This window comes from Callorhinus ursinus, unplaced genomic scaffold (assembly GCF_003265705.2).
Source record: "Callorhinus ursinus isolate GAN/ISIS: 27379988/994484 unplaced genomic scaffold, GSC_fseal_2.0 scaffold2, whole genome shotgun sequence".
Taxonomy (NCBI): domain Eukaryota; kingdom Metazoa; phylum Chordata; class Mammalia; order Carnivora; family Otariidae; genus Callorhinus; species Callorhinus ursinus.
This window is the reverse complement of record NW_027397064.1, coordinates 76429283-76447983: the sequence shown is the minus strand read 5'-3', so window position 1 is coordinate 76447983 and position 18701 is coordinate 76429283. Positions and strand designations below refer to the sequence as shown.

At 38.9% G+C, this 18701-nt stretch overlaps 1 protein-coding gene and 1 pseudogene across 6 annotated transcripts in view; one reads left to right on the top strand and one right to left on the bottom strand.

The window, feature by feature from the left end:
• The first annotated feature begins 283 nt into the window (after positions 1-283).
• The window catches only part of RIF1 (replication timing regulatory factor 1), a 65261-nt gene continuing 46843 nt past the window's right edge, over positions 284-18701 (top strand). For 5 of the 6 annotated variants that reach the window (XM_025855987.2, XM_073884143.1, XM_073884138.1 and 2 more), the window contains exons 1-10: positions 284-403; positions 796-909; positions 1705-1783; positions 4728-4824; positions 5809-5936; positions 6019-6113; positions 7090-7279; positions 9294-9386; positions 15331-15469; positions 17553-17704. In XM_025855987.2, the coding sequence (XP_025711772.1) occupies positions 806-909; positions 1705-1783; positions 4728-4824; positions 5809-5936; positions 6019-6113; positions 7090-7279; positions 9294-9386; positions 15331-15469; positions 17553-17704 (1077 nt within the window). In that variant the 5' untranslated portion in view covers positions 284-403; positions 796-805. Of the gene's footprint in view, positions 404-553; positions 633-795; positions 910-1704; positions 1784-4727; positions 4825-5808; positions 5937-6018; positions 6114-7089; positions 7280-9293; positions 9387-15330; positions 15470-17552; positions 17705-18701 lie in introns of those variants that run through there. The other variant, XM_073884125.1, reaches the window with a different exon arrangement.
• On the bottom strand, positions 11448-12447 carry LOC141374538 (ribosome biogenesis protein NSA2 homolog pseudogene; annotated as a pseudogene).

The window sequence follows — 18701 nt, the reverse complement described above, 5'->3', positions numbered from 1 at the left end:
CAAGAAGCACAGGGCTTCTTTGAAAAAAGTCTGAAGGCCCACTAAATTTAGTCTGATGAACGTTGGCGATTCACTCACATTCTGAATTTTAAGTCCCTCGCCGGTAAAATTTAGGTCAAAACACCCCCACCTATAATACGCCCCTGACCGGCTAGGCAAAGCAGCCCACGGGGCAGGGAGACTATCGATGACTTCCGCGCGCCTCTGCCTGTTGGATTGGCTCGAGGCTCTCCCGCCAGGCCTGCCCTACTCCCGCGCGCTCGTGGGCCCGCCCCCGCCGCCATCTTGGTCTGGGAGGGAGCCGGCCGCACGCGAGAGTAAACAGCCCGAGCCGGGAAAGTCGAGTTCTGGCTCCGTCGGGGTGCCGCGGGGCAGCCGCGGAGAGGACACAGTCCTGATCTTCGTACGTGGGCTAAGTATCGGGGCCACTGTGCTGGGCCCTGGCAACCCTCAGTTTAGCGCCCCCTCCGCCCCCTCGAGGCGAGATGCCTCGCTCCCCGGGTTTCTCCCGCCCCCCCCCCCCCGCGGGTCTCCTCCCACTGTTGAAAGCTGCCCGGGAAAGTGGTGGCGGGAGCGGGCCTGGGCCGGAGCGCAGCGTGGGCCTGGCTGCGTGTTGTAAGGCGCAGGAGGAGGTTAGGGTCTTGGATTTGGGGGCCAGGGGCCGGGCGTGTGGACGCGGTGGGACTGTGAGGCCGGGGGCGGGCGCGCGGGTCTGGGGCCCGGACTCGGACCGGGCCGCCACAGGGCTGCTGCCATCGGTCATTGGGTTTTCTCCTTTTCCGGTCCGTGCCTCAGGGTGGCCGACATGACGGCCCCGGGTGAGAGCCCCCTGGCGCCGCTGTTGGAGACTTTGGAAGACCCTTCCGCCCCCCATGGAGAGCAAACCGACGCTTACCTGACTCTGACCAGGTAAGGCCCGCTGGGGTTGGGGGTGAGCGCTCTGGTGGGTCTTGGGAAGAAGATAGTTGCGGTGGGGCACGCAAAAACGAGTGTATTCTAGGAGTCTGGCAGCTGTGAGGACGCCGGGGTCGCGGGCAGGGTTGGGGGAGGTGGTGCGTGCTAAGTGACGTTCCCGGGTGTTGCTGCAGAGCTCCAGGCGTGTGTTTGGAATGAGGAAGCCTGCACGTGTGTCTGGTTGGCAAAGGATTTTTTTTTAAAGTTTGGTTGGAAGTGGGGATGCTGGCGGGATGCTTTTCAGTGTAAGCCGCCCATGTATTGGGACAATGTAGCAACTCAGAATCTCTTATTTAAGAGAGCAATAACCCGGGTTTCATTTGTAACTGTGAATACCTCACTTTTTTTCTCTGAAAATCATATTTTGCTGAGTTATCTACTTATTTGGAAATGCTAGCAGAGGGTAGCAATTGGTACAAAGCGACAAAGATTTAGTAAATTTTTAGTAAATTTGTAATTTGGTCTAGGTTTTCGTGTTCCCTCTTTACGTGGTGGTATTGTCCAAACGTGTACGCTGTGGAGCAAAAGTTTCTCTTAAGGGTTCTTTTTGCCTTAATTTCAGACCGTATATTGCATGATGTGTTGTATTTACAAGTATGAGGTATTTTAAGCACTGGGCCAGTTCAACTTGGTAGAGTTTTAACAAACTTTAGAAAGAGGATACAAACGAGTATATGGAGTAATTTAGGGAGTAATTATAGGTTCTTTTGTGTGCCATTTGCATAAGCTTGTGTTCTTTCTGCTTTTAAGTCGAATGACTGGAGAAGATGGAAAAGAAGTCATTATGGAAATTGAGAAAAAACTTCCTCAGCTATTCAGACTTTTAAAAGTATGTATCTGTTTATTGAATAGTTTTTTGTTGTGGGAAAAGAAAAGTTTTACCAGCTAAGTCATAAAAACTTTGAAATGGAATAAGAGCCAGATTGATCATTGTACTGTTTCACTGTTTAATACGTATCAGAGTACTTTCTTAATTACCTTACATGTATTCTCTTACTTAATCCTCCATGTCCCTGTGAGGGTACTCTTTAATCCCCACTTTGTAGAAGAAATTGGTTTAACTTGCCTAATGTTGCCCATGGCCATGTGAATGCAAAACCTGTGCTTTTATTTTATTTTTTTTAAAGATTTTATTTTTTAAGTAATCTCTACATCCACCATGGGGCTCCAACTCACCAACCTGAGACAGGAGTCCCGTACTCCCCCAAAACCTGTGCTTTTAATTTAAAAGCAGTTAACAGCGATTATTTCGTGTTTCTTGTCTTTTTGTAGGAATGTACTTGTAAGTAAATGATTCTGTAATTTTGTCTTCGGTCTCTTTTGTAGCAACATTCATTTTTGTTTTTTACCTTCACTCACCATCAGTTTTTGCCACTCTTGTCTGGTTAAAAAACCATTATTATGGTTATCTTTTTTGCTTATTTGTAGGGAGGTGTTATAGTTTAACATCAGACTGTGGACTTCTGTTCTTATCCTCAATTGAGTACACAGTGGCTTTGTGACTGTCCTTAACACTTAACTTCTGAATTCCTTGTTTTTAGAATGAAGAGGTTGAACTTCATCTCCAGAGTTTTTATTTTTATGACCGTGTTTTGTGCTTTTAAACAGAAGTATTCAGTCATATTTAGTGTACATTTTAACATGATTTCCAGTTAAATGTTGAGACATTTAAGGCACTGTCTACCTGTGAGTATTCCTGTTATAGTCAGCAGTGCTTTTTGTTTGTGTAAGCCGAACTTAGTTTTTGTGTAGTAGTTCAGGACTTATTAATAGTATTATTAAACAATATTAATTATAATGTCCTATTTTTCTTATCATGTTCCACGTCTCAGCAGTATATAGGATGTGATGAAAACATGCAACTTCATAAATTTGGTATTCAAGAATATGTAGGATCAGGAACTCAGTTGCTTGCACTGTTTAATAGAGTTCGTAACTTAAATGCCTGATGAATAGTTATTTGGAGGCATGTGGGTGGTTAATGATAGGAAAGTCAGCAGAAGCTTTCTGGGTGATTTATTAAGCACTGCAAGGATAATTGGATTCCTTTAGAAAAAGAGCCAGGTTAGGTGAAATATAACCTGTTTCTGTATAGTTGTTTACAATTCTGTTAGTATTGAGTCTAGGAATCCACATTTTTTTTTAAGGTTTATTTATTATTATTTGAGAGAGTGCGGAGGGAGGAGGGGGACAGAGGGGTAGAGAGAATCTCAAGAAGACTCCCTGACAAGGGGGTCAATCTCACGACCCTGAGATTATGACCTGAGCCGAAATCAAGAGTCAGACGGTGCCCTGGAACCCACAATATTGTTTATTTCTCCGAAGATTTATTTATTTAAGAGAGGGAGAGCTCACGGGACAGGGAGAGAGAAGTGGGACTTGGATCCCAGGACCCTGAGATCAAGAGCTGAGCTGGAAGCAAGAGTCAGTTACTTAAGGACTGAGCCACCCAGGTGCCCCACCCACAACATTCTTGACGACAACACTGTTACGGAATACTTTGAGGCAATGTGTGTGTGTATTTATTTTTTCAAAGAACAGTTTTTTTTTTTAAGGATTTTATTTATTTATTTGACAGAGGGATACAGCGAGAGAGGGAACACAAGTAGCGGGAGTGGGAGAGGGAGAAGCAGGCTTCCCGCCCGGCAGGGAGCCTGATGCTCTACGGGGCTTGTCCCAGGACCCTGGGATCATGACCTGAGCCGAAGGCAGATGCTTAATGACTGAGCCACCCAGGCGCCCCCAGGCAATATATATTTAATAAAAAAAAGTTTATCACAGCTAACTATTCTCCAGGAGATACAGTAGTAGCTCTCAGTCTTAGGTATTTAATGCTGTCTTTCTGTGGTTGTCTGAATTGGTTGTTTTATTTTTTATTTTTTTTTAAAAGATTTTATTTATTCATTTGACAGAGATAGACACAGCGAGAGAGGGAACACAAGGAGGGGGAGTGGTAGAGGGAGAAGCAGGCTTCCCGTGGAGCAGGGAGCCCGATCTGGGGCTCCATCCCAGGACCCTGGGACCATGACCTAGCCACCCAGGAGCCCCAGAATTGGTTGTTTTAATATGCCTTATGCTCCAGTGTTCAGTTTTTTTTGTATTTCATTTGATTAATTATATAAAAGGGGTGCCCCAGGGAAGTGTCTATTCATATACTTATTTTTCCCGCTCAAGAGCAGCAAATACCTGAGGATTCCTTGGATATCTGATTCAGAGCAGTGGGGGGATTTGAAGATAAATCACCTTGAAATAGGAAATGGTACCAAGAAAAACAGTTACAAATAAACGGAGGGTTGGGGAATATAGCAAGACTGCCTTTGACAGGTTTGGGATTTTATAGCTTTTACATACGTAATATGGGTTGGGCTTTAAATTCCAGATCAACATTTGTAAATGTTACATTCCAACCCCTGTCTGTCAGTTCCACTCTAAAGCTAGGATGCCAGCTTTTGTTTTTTGAGTCTTTTGCTTAACCTTTTGTGGAGGTGTCTTCAGCATTTTCCATTTGTTGGCTCTTTATTGCTTTCAGCTGTGTGGAGATGTTCTTTTAAGAGAAACATTGTTTTTGATGTGATCTCTTTCTAGTGCTCTTCTTCCTTTCTTTGCCAAGCTATATACATACGGCTTCCTGATTTTATTCCTTTGTCTACTCTCAGACATTTGTTGATTGGATTAAACATAATTTTTTAAAAATTTTCTGGTCGATTTTTGTTCTCTGAGAATTTATTTACAATTTTAATTGTTTATAACAAATGTGCTTTTTGTTTTTGTAGATTCACATTTCCAGTCAGAATTCAGACCTCAGTAGTGCTGCTCTACAGGCCTTGGGGTTTTGCTTATATAATCCCAAAATTACCTCAGGATTATCAGGTAGTTAAATTTATTATGATGTAATATTTTTAGAGTTTATATTTTGGCGCTTGGCCTGGAAGTGTCTGACACCCACTGTGACCCAAAAAAAATATTTTTAGAGTTTATAAATATGGTTTGATATGTTAAAAGTATTGTTACTTCTCTATTATTTTGTTACTTGTAGTTTAGGATTTGCTCTTGAGAAAGAAATAATGTTTTGATTATCATCTTTTAGAAGATCTCTTTTTTCCTAGACATAGCTTTAACTCTGATACCACAAAATTTGCTCTAAAAGAATATAAACCTACTTTAAAATGATTGTAACAAAAAACCGAACCTTCTCTTTAATATAAAGCATATCTGCTTTGGAAGGTAATAAGAATTTAGATGGTTATTTATTATATAAAACAAGCATACGCACTAAGGAACATGCTGAATTGAAAAGTTCTTTTACAAAGTGGTACTGGGATAACTTGGACCCCAAAGTAACTAAGTTTTCAAGTAATCTTAATTACCGCTCTATAGTTTACCGTTTTAATGGAAACGTGGGAGGTGATCTTTAGAGAGTGGGAAACCCGGGACAGGGAATAAGGGTGCCTGAAAGTTACTACCATCTTCTTTTTTGATGGTAAAGGTTTTGCCCTTTCTTTTTTATACATACAGTTCCCAATGTAAAATAGAAGTTCATTTTAGAGCAGAGGTTTAGGATTGGTAACATCTTGCCAAAAATTGTCTTATATGTTTAAAACTATAATGATGCCTGTGAAATTTTTCAGTTGCACAAATTGAGTGTACTGTTTGTTTTCTCTGAATATACCTTCCCATGTGACCTAAGTTTTGTGTTTTGGGAAGAAATGTGAATGAGCTTTGGTTCACTGATCCTTCTCTTCGGGTATGCATTTAATTTTTTGACAGTGAAGAGTATGTTGTTTTTTTATTTCTGTATTTGAGATTTTAAAGGATGCAAACTGTTCCACATAATTAAGGCTGCTTGTTTTTCAGAGACAGATATTCAAGAACTGCTTTTAAAATTGAATGATAGTGTTAAAAGCCCAGACAAAAATGTACGTACTAGGGCACTTTGGGTGATATCCAAGCAGACGTTTCCTGCTGAAGTCATTGGCAGCGTAGTGAGTATGGTTTTTGTGTGTTTTCTTAACTACATGCCACTTTAAAAACTCAGGCTTATTTGTATTTATTTGGTTCTTTTAGGTATCCAGTGTAATTGACTCATTAGAAATAGTGTTTAATAGAGGAGAGGTGCATTCTGCTGTTGTTGATTATGAAGCATTAAATGTCATCATAAGGTATGAGTTTGCTGTTTTGGAAGAAGGATTTCGTTAATTTAGAATTTACTTCAAGGAGTGGGCTTTGGGGACAAGGACATGAGTTAGATATTAAACGAACAAAATGTCTTCTAAACTAAAAGTCTCAAGGGAAAAGTAACAGTAAAAAGAAGGAAGTAGGTGTATTTACGTTACTAGGTTTATTTATTTATTTTTTGTTTTTGTTTATTTTTACTGAGTCTTAAAAATGAAGTCTTGGTTGGGGTGCCTGGCTGGTTCACTTGGTAGAGCATGCTACTCTTGATCTTGGGGTGCTGAGTCCAAGCCCCATGTTGGGTGTAGCGCGTACATAAAAATAAAGTCTTGGTTATGTTGCTGCTGCTGACATCTATCGGATATTAAAAATTATTTCCATTCTTTTAAATCTGTATTGAGCTATTTACTTTAACTACTTAGTGTTCTGATGTCCTGAATGATGCTCACACTAGATCACAATTCCCTGGCTATCTTCTTCTTTTTTCTAAAGATTTTATTTATTTATTAGAGAGCAGGAGCAGGGGTGAGGAGGGGCAGAGGGAGAGGGAGAAGCAGGCTCCCCGCTGAGCAGGGAGCCCGATGTGATGCGGGGCTGGATCCCAGGACGCTGGGATCATGACCTGAGCGGAAGGCAGACTCTTAACTGACTGAGCCACCCAGGCGCCCCTCTCTGGCTATCTTCTAAAAGAAAGTTGAATTTACCTGTATTTAAAAAAAAAAAAAAAAATCAGTATTTTAAATCTGAAGATAAAATAGTGTGTTCTTTATTTTTAAAATTTATAAAGTTAATATGAAAATGTACAAATCAGTAAGTAAAAATTACATCTGTGTGAATGCATATATGTATATATTCTAAAACAGATGGACCGTACTAGGTATATTTCTGTGTGCTGCTTATTTTCCTGGTAGTTTAGACATAAAAGGTGAGGTCAAGCTAATTTCATTGATTTCTCTTTTATAGGCTAATTGAACAAGCCCCAGTTCAAATGGGAGAAGAGTCAGTTAGGTGGGCAAAACTGGTCATACCTTTAGTGGTTCATTCAGCTCAAAAGGTACATTTGCGGGGAGCAACTGCTCTAGAGATGGGAATGCCATTGTTGCTTCAGAAACAACAAGAAATAGCATCTATCACAGAGCAGCTTATGACTACTGTAAGTATTATTCTGTGTAAGGATTTTTTGGATACTACATTGAAAGTTTCTGGCCCAAGCATAGGGCTCATAGTGGAATAACTGCATTATGATCTAGGAAGTTCCACTTTTAACAAAACATAAGTAATTGCTTAAGTTAGTATAGGCACACTACTAGTTTAAGGAAGGGAGCTGTTTTATTTGGTGGTTGTAGGATACAAGCATTTTATTTCATCCCTAGTGAATAGTGATTGAAAGGAATTGCATTTCTGGAAAAGGGAGAATATTAACTGATTTTAGTACTATTTGGGTTGTTTTAACATAATCCCAATAGGTATAACATAAGTGCGTGTAATGTGTACAATTTCCTAAAGTTATTACTTGTCTCAGGTTTTAGGCTTTTCTACCATTGTTCTTGTAACAAATATTTATTGAGCCCGTATATGCCGGGCATTGTTTTAGACACTGAATATAGCAGTGAACAAAAGGAACTTGAGCTTATTTTCTAGTGGGAGAGGCAATAGAGAATACAGTACATTCAGGGAAAACATTATGGAGAGCGGTAGAGACTAGATGGAGAGTGCCATTGGAGAGGAAGGGTATGGTCAGGGAAGGAAAAAGAATAGGGTATTTAAACAGTGATTTGAAAGTGGTAAAGGAATTAGCTACTTGAATGATAGGGAGTAAGCTCATTCTAGGCAGGAGGAACCATGAGAGCAAAAGTCCCTGCTCTGATGGTTTTGTGTTGGTGTTCAGTGAACACTGGGCAAGTGCAGTATGATAGAGTGAATGAGGATGAGAGGATTAGGAGAAGATGTCAGAGAAACGGCCAAATCACATAGGACCTTGGCGGTATTGCAAGGCATTTTTTTTCCTCTGGCTTATATTGGAAACCATATTTGAAGGTTTTGAGTCTAGGAGTGTTTATATGTACTGACTTGGGCTTTAAAGGAATCACTGTGCCTGTGTTGAGAATAGACTCTAGAGGAGTTGAGTAGAAGAAGGGAAACTAGTTTAGAGATAACTTCAGTCATCTAGGTGACGTGAGGGAGCCTTCCAGATTTTAAAACCTGGGATTTTGTTTATTTTTATTTTTTTTAAATTTATATTTTTTATTTTATTTTATGTTAGTCACCATACAGTACATCATTAGTTTTTTTTTTTTTTTTTTTTAGATTTTATTTATTTATTTGACAGAGAAAGAGCGAGAGCAGGAACACAAGCAGGGGGAGTGGGAGAGGGAGACGCAGGCTTCCCGCAGAGCAGGGAGCCTGATGCGGGGCCCGATCCCAGGACCCCAGGATCATGACCTGAGCTGAAGGCAGTCGCCCAACGACTGAGCCACCCAGGCACCCCGATTTTGTTTATTTTTTAAAATTCAGGAGGCCTCATGGGAATGTTTGGAGCCTAATAAAGTAGCTCCAATGTCTTTGCAAGTTTTTTTATTTTGATAAGTTTATTAATTTTCTAAGAGCATATATAAAATTCTTTATAAATTTGACTTAAAATGTTCTCAGCTGTTACCCATGAAGCTATTATTTTTTTAATTTTGTTTGAAGATTTTATTAGAGACAGTAGCAGAGGGAGAGAGAAGCAATGCTCCCCACTGAATAAGGAGCCCGATGTGGGGCTTGGTCCCAGGATCCTGGGATCATGACCTGAGCTGAAGGCAGACACTTAACGACTGAGCCACCCAGGCGCCTTAATGTGTTTTTAAGAGTGGAAAATTAAAACATTATTATTTGAACTCTAATGATATATATGCTGAAGTTTTCAGGGAGAAGTATATTGGTAGAAAAAAATTAAGCTGAATTGATGGATGGAATAATGGTCGGATTTATGATGAGACAGGCACAGTAGGATGTTAACTATATTTATATTTGGACTTTCACTGTAAAACTTTCAGCTTTGCTATATACATGAAAGTTTTTCTAATAAAACATTGGGAAAAGTTAATTCAACTAAGACAGTCTGATACTGCATATTTTGTTTTTTCAAGAGTGTTTTTGGTAAATATTTTTGCTTTTGTTTGCAGAAATTACTTTCAGAACTCCAAAAGCTATTTATGAGTAAGAATGAGACTTACGTGTTAAAATTATGGCCTTTGTTTGTCAAACTTCTTGGGAAGGTAAGTTTATAGTTAATAGTTCACAGTTTATACCTGTGAGACCCTTTCATTTCTTAGCTTTACATTATTCATGCATGCCACATATGTAAATTTAACAGTTCACTAAAATTGGTTTGCAAACCCACAATAAGTACTTCTGCTGCTTTTCCAGTCAATTGCAAACCTGCAGAGTGGCATAATTTGAGTCCCCCGGTGTGCAGGTTCTCAGCTGAGGTAGAGCAAGATAATGCTTTGCCTTTTTATTTGAACTCTCAATGTTCTTTTTTTTTTTTTTAATATTTATTTATTTGGGGGAGAGAGTGAGCGAGAGAGAGGCAGCATGCATGAGCAGGGGCAGAGGGAGAGGGAAAAGCTGACTCCCCTGCTGAGCAGGGAACCTGAGGTGGGGCTTGATCCCAGGACCGTGGCTGGGATCATGACCTGAACCAAAGGCGGATGTTTAACCGACTGAGCCACCCAGGCACCCATCAGTGTTCTTTTTAAAACATGTCCCTTGGGCGCCTGGGTGGCTCAGTCGTTAAGCGTCTGCTTTCGGCTCAGGTCATGATCCCAGGGTCCTGGGATCGAGTCCCGCATCGGGCTCCCTGCTCAGCAGGAAGCCTGCTTCTCCCTCTCCCACTCCCCCTGCTTGTGTTCCTGCTCTCGCTGTCTCTCTCTGTCTCTCTCTGTCAAATAAATAAATAAAATCTTTAAAAAAAAATAAAAAAATAAAACATGTCCCTTTTCGGGATGACTCTCTCATGCTCTCTCAAATAAATAAAATCTTTAAAAAAAAAAGTCCTTTTCATACATCCATTTAGTGACACATTTCCCACATTTTGTGCCTTTTCTTGATGAATTTAGTTTCAAATGGCCCCCAGGCTTAGTGCCAAGATGTTGTCTATAGTTCCTAAGCACTGGAAGACTGTGATGTGCCCTAGGAAGAAATTACGTGTGTTACATAAGCTCTGTTTAGGCATGAGTAACAGTCGTGTTGGCTGTGAGTTCAGTGTTAGTGAGTCAACAGTACATACGGTGTCTTTAAACAGAAATAGAAAACAAGGTTGAGTTCGATTGGTTGACAGAAAAGGTTCTTGTAGGAACCTAACCCTGCATCTTTCCTAGGAGCAGTGGCTTAGTGCTTGCTAACAGTGTTTGCTGTGGACTTTATAGAACTTTGGTGGATCGTGAGGATTGACCATGTGTTCTATCTTTAAGCCAGGTGTTTTGTTTGTGTGTTTTTTTTGTTGTTTTTGAGGGGAAGGGATGCGTTTTTCTTTATTGTGGTAAATAAACATTTATCATAATCATCGTAAGTGTACAGTTCAGTGCCATTAAATACATAATGCGAGTTGTGTAAACGTCACTATCTGTACCCAAAATGTTATCATCTCCGAACAACTTTATACATATAACTCCTCCTGCTCCCCCACCCCCAGCCCCTGGTAACTGCTGTTCTATCTGCTGTCTCTGGATTTGCTAATTCTAGGCATCTCACATAAGTGGAATCATGTACTATTTGTCCTTCTGTGTGTGGCTTATTATGCTAGACATAATTTTTTCAAATTCTAATCATGTTGTAGCAAGCACTTAACTAAATTTCATTCTTATGGCTGAATATTCACTCTAAATATATAACTCATTTTTGTTTATTCATTTGTTGATAGACACTTGGCTTATTTTTACATTTTGGCTATTATGAGTTATGTTGCTGTGAACATTGATGTACAAATATATGTTGGATTCTTTGCTTTTCATTCTTTTGGATATATGTGTAAGAATGGGATTGCTGGGTCATAATGGTAGTTCTGTGCTTAACTTTTAGAGACACCTCCAAATTGTTTTCCACAGTGGGTGCACTGTTATACATTCCTACCAGTAATAACACTAGGGTTCTTTCTAGTTTTTCTTTTCTTTTAAGGATTTATTTGTTTATTTTAGAGAGTGCTTGAGGGGGAGGGGCAGAGGGAGAGGGAAAGAGAATCTCCAGCGGACTGCCAACTGAGTGAGGAGCCTGACACAGGATCCTGAGATCATGACCGAGCTGAAATCAAGAGCTGGATGCTTAACTGACTGAGCCACTCAGGTGCTTCTGGTTTTTCCTTGCCGAACTTATTTTTTGGTTTTTGGTATGTTGGCCATTCCAGGAAATTTTGTTCTGTTTTGTAAAACTGGGCCGTTTTAATGTTTTTGACAATATGATAAATAGTTCTCTTGATGATTGCAGACTTAAAGGCTGTTGGGTAATAATTGAGAAACAGTCACAGTAGTGGTGGTTTTCCTGATTGGTGTGCCATCTTCAGTAATGATTGTAAGGAGTTACTTGTATGAAACTGCTGTTAAGGCAGTAAGACCGCATTTATGAACCATCATTTTCAGGATTGTTAGTAACCTGGACATATTTCTCCCAAATAACCTTACCTCTTTGTGTTGCAAGACCCAGCTTGTTCACATCTGTGTCATTGCCAGTACCTTTGGTAGTAATAAACCAAGGTTGTATATAGTGGGGATGAGTTTTTGTTTACACCATATATTGAGAGGTAAAAGGTGATTTTCAGTCTAAGACATATTATATGGGCCTTCTTGAAACATAAACCATTGGCCTAATGAATCATATTTAGGTGGTTTTCATATAAAGCCATTTTCAATGGAGCGGACTTTAGTAACAGTAAACAACCTCTTTTATGCTCTCTTGTTTTCTGTCCTATTCGAGTAACTTAATATTTGTTTCTCCCTGGGCATGAACCTTGAGCAGAGAGTCTCCCCATTTTCCTGCATTCTCTTTTTGGTTTTAACTATATTTGAAAGTATTTTAGCTCAGGACTGTCTCTCTGTGTCCTGTACACAGGCAGGTACTGTTCTGTGGAATCTTTTATCGTTCTTTAGTTTGGTGTTTCCCTTTTCTTGCATCTTAATAGTACTTTTTGCCTTTTCTCAGTATGGTGCTGTTTATGGTAGTGCTTAGACTTCATCTGCTGCCTTTGAACATTCATGAGCCTCTTGACTTTTCCTCTTTCTCATGGTGATCCAAGTGATAATCCACAGCAGTTATAATGTAACTCAGTAAGTTGTTTTGTGGCATCGTGACTGCAGACCAGCCACGTGGGCTCGAAGAAGCCCTATTTTGGTCTCCCGAGACTTAAGAGGTGACTGCCCAGAACCCAGGGCAGGAAAGCCTTTGCCCATTTTTTATTTTTTTCATTTTTTTTTTTAAGATTTTATTATTTATTTGACAGAGGCATAGTGAGAACAGGAACACAAGGAGGGGCAGTGGGAGAGGGAGAAGCACGCCTCCAGATGAGCAGGGAGCCTGGTGCGGGCCCTGATCCCAGGACCCTGGAATCATGACCTGAGCCGAAGGCAGATGCTTAACAACTGAGCCACCCAGGTGCCCTCTTTCCCCATTTAAAAAAAAAAATTTTTTTTTTTTTTTTAAGATTTTAGTTATTTGGCAGAGAAGCGCGTGCATGCACGTACAAGCAGGGGGAGCAGCAGAGGGAGAGAGAGAAGCTGGCTCTCTGCTGATCAGAGAGCCCAATGCGGGGCTTGATCCCAGGACCCTGGGATCATGACCTGAGCTGAAGGCAGACACTTAACCGACTGAGCCACCCAGGCATCCCACCTTTGCCCATTTTTTGATTGGGTGGTTTGTTTTTATTCAGTTGTAGGAGTTCTTTATTCTGGATTATTAATCCTGTATCAGATACGTGATTTTCAAATATTTTTTTTCCCATTCTGTGATGTTGTCTTTTCACTTGGTAGTATTCTTTGGTGCACAGAAGTTTTTGATGAGGTCCAATATAAATTAGATTTTTTTCTTTTCATTGTCTGTGCTTTTGGTGTCATAGCCATGAAGTTATCGTCAAATCCAATGTCATGAATCTTTTTCCCTCTGTATTCTTGGGAGGATTTTTATAGTTCTAGTTCACATAAGTTTTTTCTTTGATCCATTTTGAGTTTATTTTTCTATGTAGTGTAAGGCAAGGGTCCAGTTCTCATTCTTTTGCATGTGGATATTCAATTTTGCAGCACCATTTTTTGAAAAGAATGGTCTTTATAATAGTAAATGGTCTTGGCACCCTTGTTGAAAAATAAGGGGCGCCTGGGTGGCTCTGCTTTTGGCTCAAGTCGTGATCCCGGGATGCTGGGATCGAGTTCCACATTGGGCTTCCAGCTCTGCAGAGAGCCTGCTTCTCCCTTTGCCTCTCTCTCTCTGGTTCATGAATGAATAAATAAAATCTTTAAAAGAAAAAAAAAAAGAAAAATCAGTTGACAGCAGGGGCACCTGGGTGGCACAGTTGATTAAGTGTCTGACTCTTTGATTTTGTCTCAGGTCATGATCTCGGGGTCATGAGATGGAGCCCAGTGTGGGATTTCACACTCAGTGCAGGGTCTGCCTGACACTCCCCCCCTCTCCCCCAGCCCCAAATAAATAAAAAGAAAAACAAATTGACAGCGTATGTGAAGGTTTTATTTTGGGGAATCTCTATTCCATTGGTCTGTATGTTTATTCTTATGCCATTACCATATGTTTTAATTACTTCAGTTTTGAAGTAAGTTTGGAAGGCAAGAAGTGTGAGTTCTCCAAACTTACTCTTTCAAAATTGGTTTGTCTGTTTGGGGCTTTTTGCAATTCCATAATGAATTTGAAGATTGGCTTTTCTTTTTTGTGAAGACGGCTGCTGTACTTTTTTTTTTTTTTTTTTAGGTTTTCTTTTTTTTTTTAAGATTTTATTTATTTATTTGAGAGAGAGAGAATGAGAGATAGAGAGCACGAGAGGGGAGAGGGTCAGAGGGAGAAGCAGACTCCCTGCTGAGCAGGGAGCCCGATGCGGGACTCGATCCTGGGACTCCAGGATCATGACCTGAGCCGAAGGCAGTCGCTTAACCAACTGAGCCAGCCAGGCGCCCACGGCTGCTGTACTTTTAATAGAGATTGTTTTGAATCTGTAGATTGCTCTGTGTAATATTGACATTTTAATGGTATTAAAACTTTCTATACTTGAACGTGGGATGGTTTTCCATTTATTTAGGTCTTTTAAAATGTTTTTCAGCAATATTTTGTGGCATTTAGAACAAGCGTTTCACCTCCTTGGTTAGATTTATTCCTAAGTATTTAATTCTTTTAGGTGCTAATGTAAATGGAATTGCTTACTTAATTTTTCAGATTGTTAGTTGCCATTGTGTAGAAACAGCTGATTTTTTTAAGATTTTGTTTATTTATTCATGAGAGACAGGCAGAGGCGGAGGGAGAAGCAGGCTCCCTGCCGAGCAGGGAGCCCGATGCGGGACTCGATCCCAGGACCCTGGGATCATGACCTGAGCCGAAGGCAGACACTTAACCGACTGTGCCGCCCAGGCATCCCAGAAACAGCCGATTTTTGTGTGTTGATCGCTGCAGTTGCTAGTAGCTTTCTTAGGGATTCTTTGATTTTTTTTAAGCAAGTTATTTTTTGTTAATGTTTATATGCTGTTCAGTTTATATGTGATTTTATAGCTACAGTTGCTAATGTTTCATGTTTTAATGTTTGTTTCCTTGCGATACATTACTTGTCATTTGTTCATTTTTCCCTTAACTTTTTCCTGCTTATTTCAGTGTATTTGAAAACTGGGGTTTTTTTAGTTTCAAGGTTCAACATTTCTTATTTTTTCATAAGTACTAGTTTGTTTTTGTATGGATACCATTTTCACTTGGTTATTATGTTGGTAAAATTTGGGATTTATCTTCTTAATATTCTCTAATGTTTAGAAATGTTCTGTTTTATGCATTTATGCATTCCTTATTCATGGGGCATTATGTCTTGTGATCTTGAGTTTTGAATGTGTGTGTACACAGAATCCAGTACATTTTAAACTTTAAGACTTTATATAGCTAACACTGAATGAATTAGATAAATGAATAATAATAGTGCCTATCTGTTGTTTTAGGCAGGTAAATAACTTTGTTATGATTTTTCATTTTTAGACCTTGCATCGAAGTGGGAGTTTCATTAATTCTCTGTTACAGCTGGAAGAACTAGGATTTCGCAGTGGGGCACCCATGATTAAAAAAATAGCTTTTATTGCTTGGAAGAGTTTAATAGATAATTTTGCTTTGAATCCAGGTAAGTAAGTAATGTCTTAAAATTTTGATTTTTCTACGGATTTTACTCAGGATGAAAAGAACAAAGCCTTTCTGATTTTTTTGGATTTTATATTGAAACTTAACCTAATTGAATTGAATATATTTTTCTTTTAATTTTAAGGGAATAAACTTATGGCCAAAAATAGAATTAAAAAGCCTAGGCATAATTGAAAATCACAGATATAAAACTTGTTTTAAGCTGTTTCAAAAATTAAAGTGACAGATACCATTTGTGGCTTTGTTAGTATATTCCAGCACTTAGTTGAGCACTTTGAGTGCCTCTAATTTAATTATCACAATAGATCTGAGATACAAAGTATTATCACTGTTTTTTTTTAAAAGATTTATTTATTTATTTATTTGAGAGAGAGAATGAGATAGATAGAGCACGAGAGGGGGGAGTCAGAGGGAGGAGCAGACTCCCCACTGAGCAGGGAGCCCGATGTGGGACTCAATCCCAGGACTCCAGGATCATGACCTGAGCCAAAGGCAGCCGCCCAACCAACTGAGCCACCCAGGCTCCCATATCACTATTTTAGAGAGCTTAATTTATCAAAGGTCACTTATAGCCAATAGATGATAGGAAGCAATTGTGATTGCTATGAAACATGACTGATAAAACATTTTTCCTCTCCGTACCTTTAGAATAGTGCCTAATAGTGGGTTTTTACTACTAATATATACAAGTGATTCCTTTTGATTTCCCTTAACTTTATCTTCCTGATGTCTAGTGGAAGTGTTTGATATACAGTTGACCCTTGAACAATGGGAGGGTTAGGGATGCCAGCATCCCACTGCGTACAACTTTTCACTCCCCCCAAATTTAACTACCGATAGCCCACTGTTGACCAGAAGCCTTACCAATAACATAAACTGTCAGTAACCCGTATTTTGTATGTTATATGTATTATATACTCTAGTCTTACGATAAAGTAAACTAGAGAAATATTAGGAAAATCATAAGGAAAAGAAAATACATTTGCAGTATTGTATAAAAAAAATCTGTGTATAAGTGGACACATGGAGTTCAAACCCATGTTCAAAGGTCAGCTGTATATATGAGAAAGTATATAGCCCAAAAGTAGGTCAGTAGGAATACCTACTTACTTAATTGGGTAATCATAGATATAATCAATACTGTATGTTTATAAGATCTGCTATGTAATACTGATTTCATCCTGTATTTTTTCTCTGCCAAAGACAATTAATAATCCTTTCTCTTCCCCTTTTTAGTGTGTTTTGTAAGGTGATTATTTTCATCAACTATAATTTTATTGAAAATATTGATAGTGCATTGCCAGGCACAAATTTTAAGTTTAAATGTTACCTTTTTTGTTGTTGTTATTTATGAACTGGTAATTCAAGTTGATGTTCTGGACTAAAGCATAAAATAGACATGACTTAAGATAAATTAAATGCTATCTCATTTGTTCCCACAGTGATTTGACTTTATTTTCTTCTTTATAGAAATGTTAATTGTGAAAGCTAAATGGCAGAATAGCTGTCAGAAACATTAATGCCATCCCACCAAATACATAGCTTGACTGATGTTTCAAAATCCTTTTCAGGTCTTTTTGATAAGTTACTTGAGCACACGGGCATCTTATTTTGTGTATTCCCAGTTGTTAACTCAGTGTTAGGCTGGACAGTTTATTGTGGAGGACTGCCTTGTGTGTTGAAGGAAGTTTATCAGTATCCTTGGGTGCAGCCCACTAGATGCCTACAACATCCTCCGTACCCCTGCCTCTCGGGTCTAACAACCAGAGATATTGTAGACATTGCCAAATGTCCCTTGGTAGGAAGATTGTTCCTGGCACACACAGTTTCTAATAAACATTACCTACTTCCTCTCTTTTTCTTTTTCTCTTTCTTTGGCCTTATTACATGTAATCTAGTTGTCTGGAGTCTGTCACATTGAAAATTTGAGGTTTAACAAGAACGGCTGATTTAAAAAAATTTTTTTGTATATCTGTTCTCTTGCGGTTAGAAAGACTTACATACTTATTCTTAAAATTTAGTCTTCAGCTCATATCTTTTTACCCATGTGCTTATTTTCTTTTAAGAAATACTATGCAGTGCAAAAAGGCTGAAGTTGTTAATGCAGCCTTTGAGTTCCATCCATGTGAGAACAGAAACTTTAGCACTAACAAAGCTAGAAGTCTGGTGGTATCTGCTGCTGAGACTTGGACCTCATCTTCCTGCTAACTTTGAACAGGTAATGAAAGTGTTGAGTATAATGCTTGGTGTGTTTTAATGCATTCTTAAATTCTTAACAATCTGATCTTTCACTGTTAAATTTGCTGTGTTATATAAAAGATCTTTTTTCCCTAACACAGAACTTGAGTTTATTTTTCTCAAAAGATATTCTCTAGTTGTGTGAAATGGAATCTCTAAAGCTTTCTTAATCAGCAACCACTCAAATATCTATCCTTCCTCTAAAGGCATTTTGAGAGATTTTTTTAAAAGAAATTTCATAGCATTTAGAATATAATTGAGTGTAAAATCAACATTACTGATAGAGAAATCTAGTTTATACTGGGTTGATAAAAAGTTGGATCAATTCTTATTTTTTGTATCTCCTATTTCTAGGCTACATAATGGTAACAAATCATTTAATCCCAGCATAGCTTTGCAGTATTATTATGATTTTACAAATTTTTTTTAGATTTTGATATCCTTGCTGGCATTTAGACATACCTATATCTCCTTGATTTTGCAATTAATCCCAACCTTGGTTTCTGTATTTTACAATAAGTAAAAAAGGAGAGCTCTGATAATTTCTATCTTTTTCATTTCTTTATTGTATTGTTTATCTGGGATTTTGGAATATATCTTACTGTTAAATCTGTAGTCCTTGTCTTTTGGTCTGAATATGTAATTGCACGGCAGTGAGTATGTTATTGGAAATTGGGTTTTATAATAAAATATACTTGAATTTTTAGCAAGTTTTTAAAATTCTTAATTATTTAATGTCTTAAGGCTTTTAAACTTAACAGCATGAATTAATTGGAGTTGGGCATTAATGATAATACCCAGCAGGAACATAATTACTACAGATTCTACCATTATGAGGTCCTAAGTAGGCTAGTTTTACCCAGTTGCCCCACACATTCATTGGTATAATTTATGCATTGGCTAGATTTGACTGGTACTGGAATGATCTTAGAAATGAGCTTGAGGTTGTCTTAGTTCATTTTTTTTAGGGTACATTT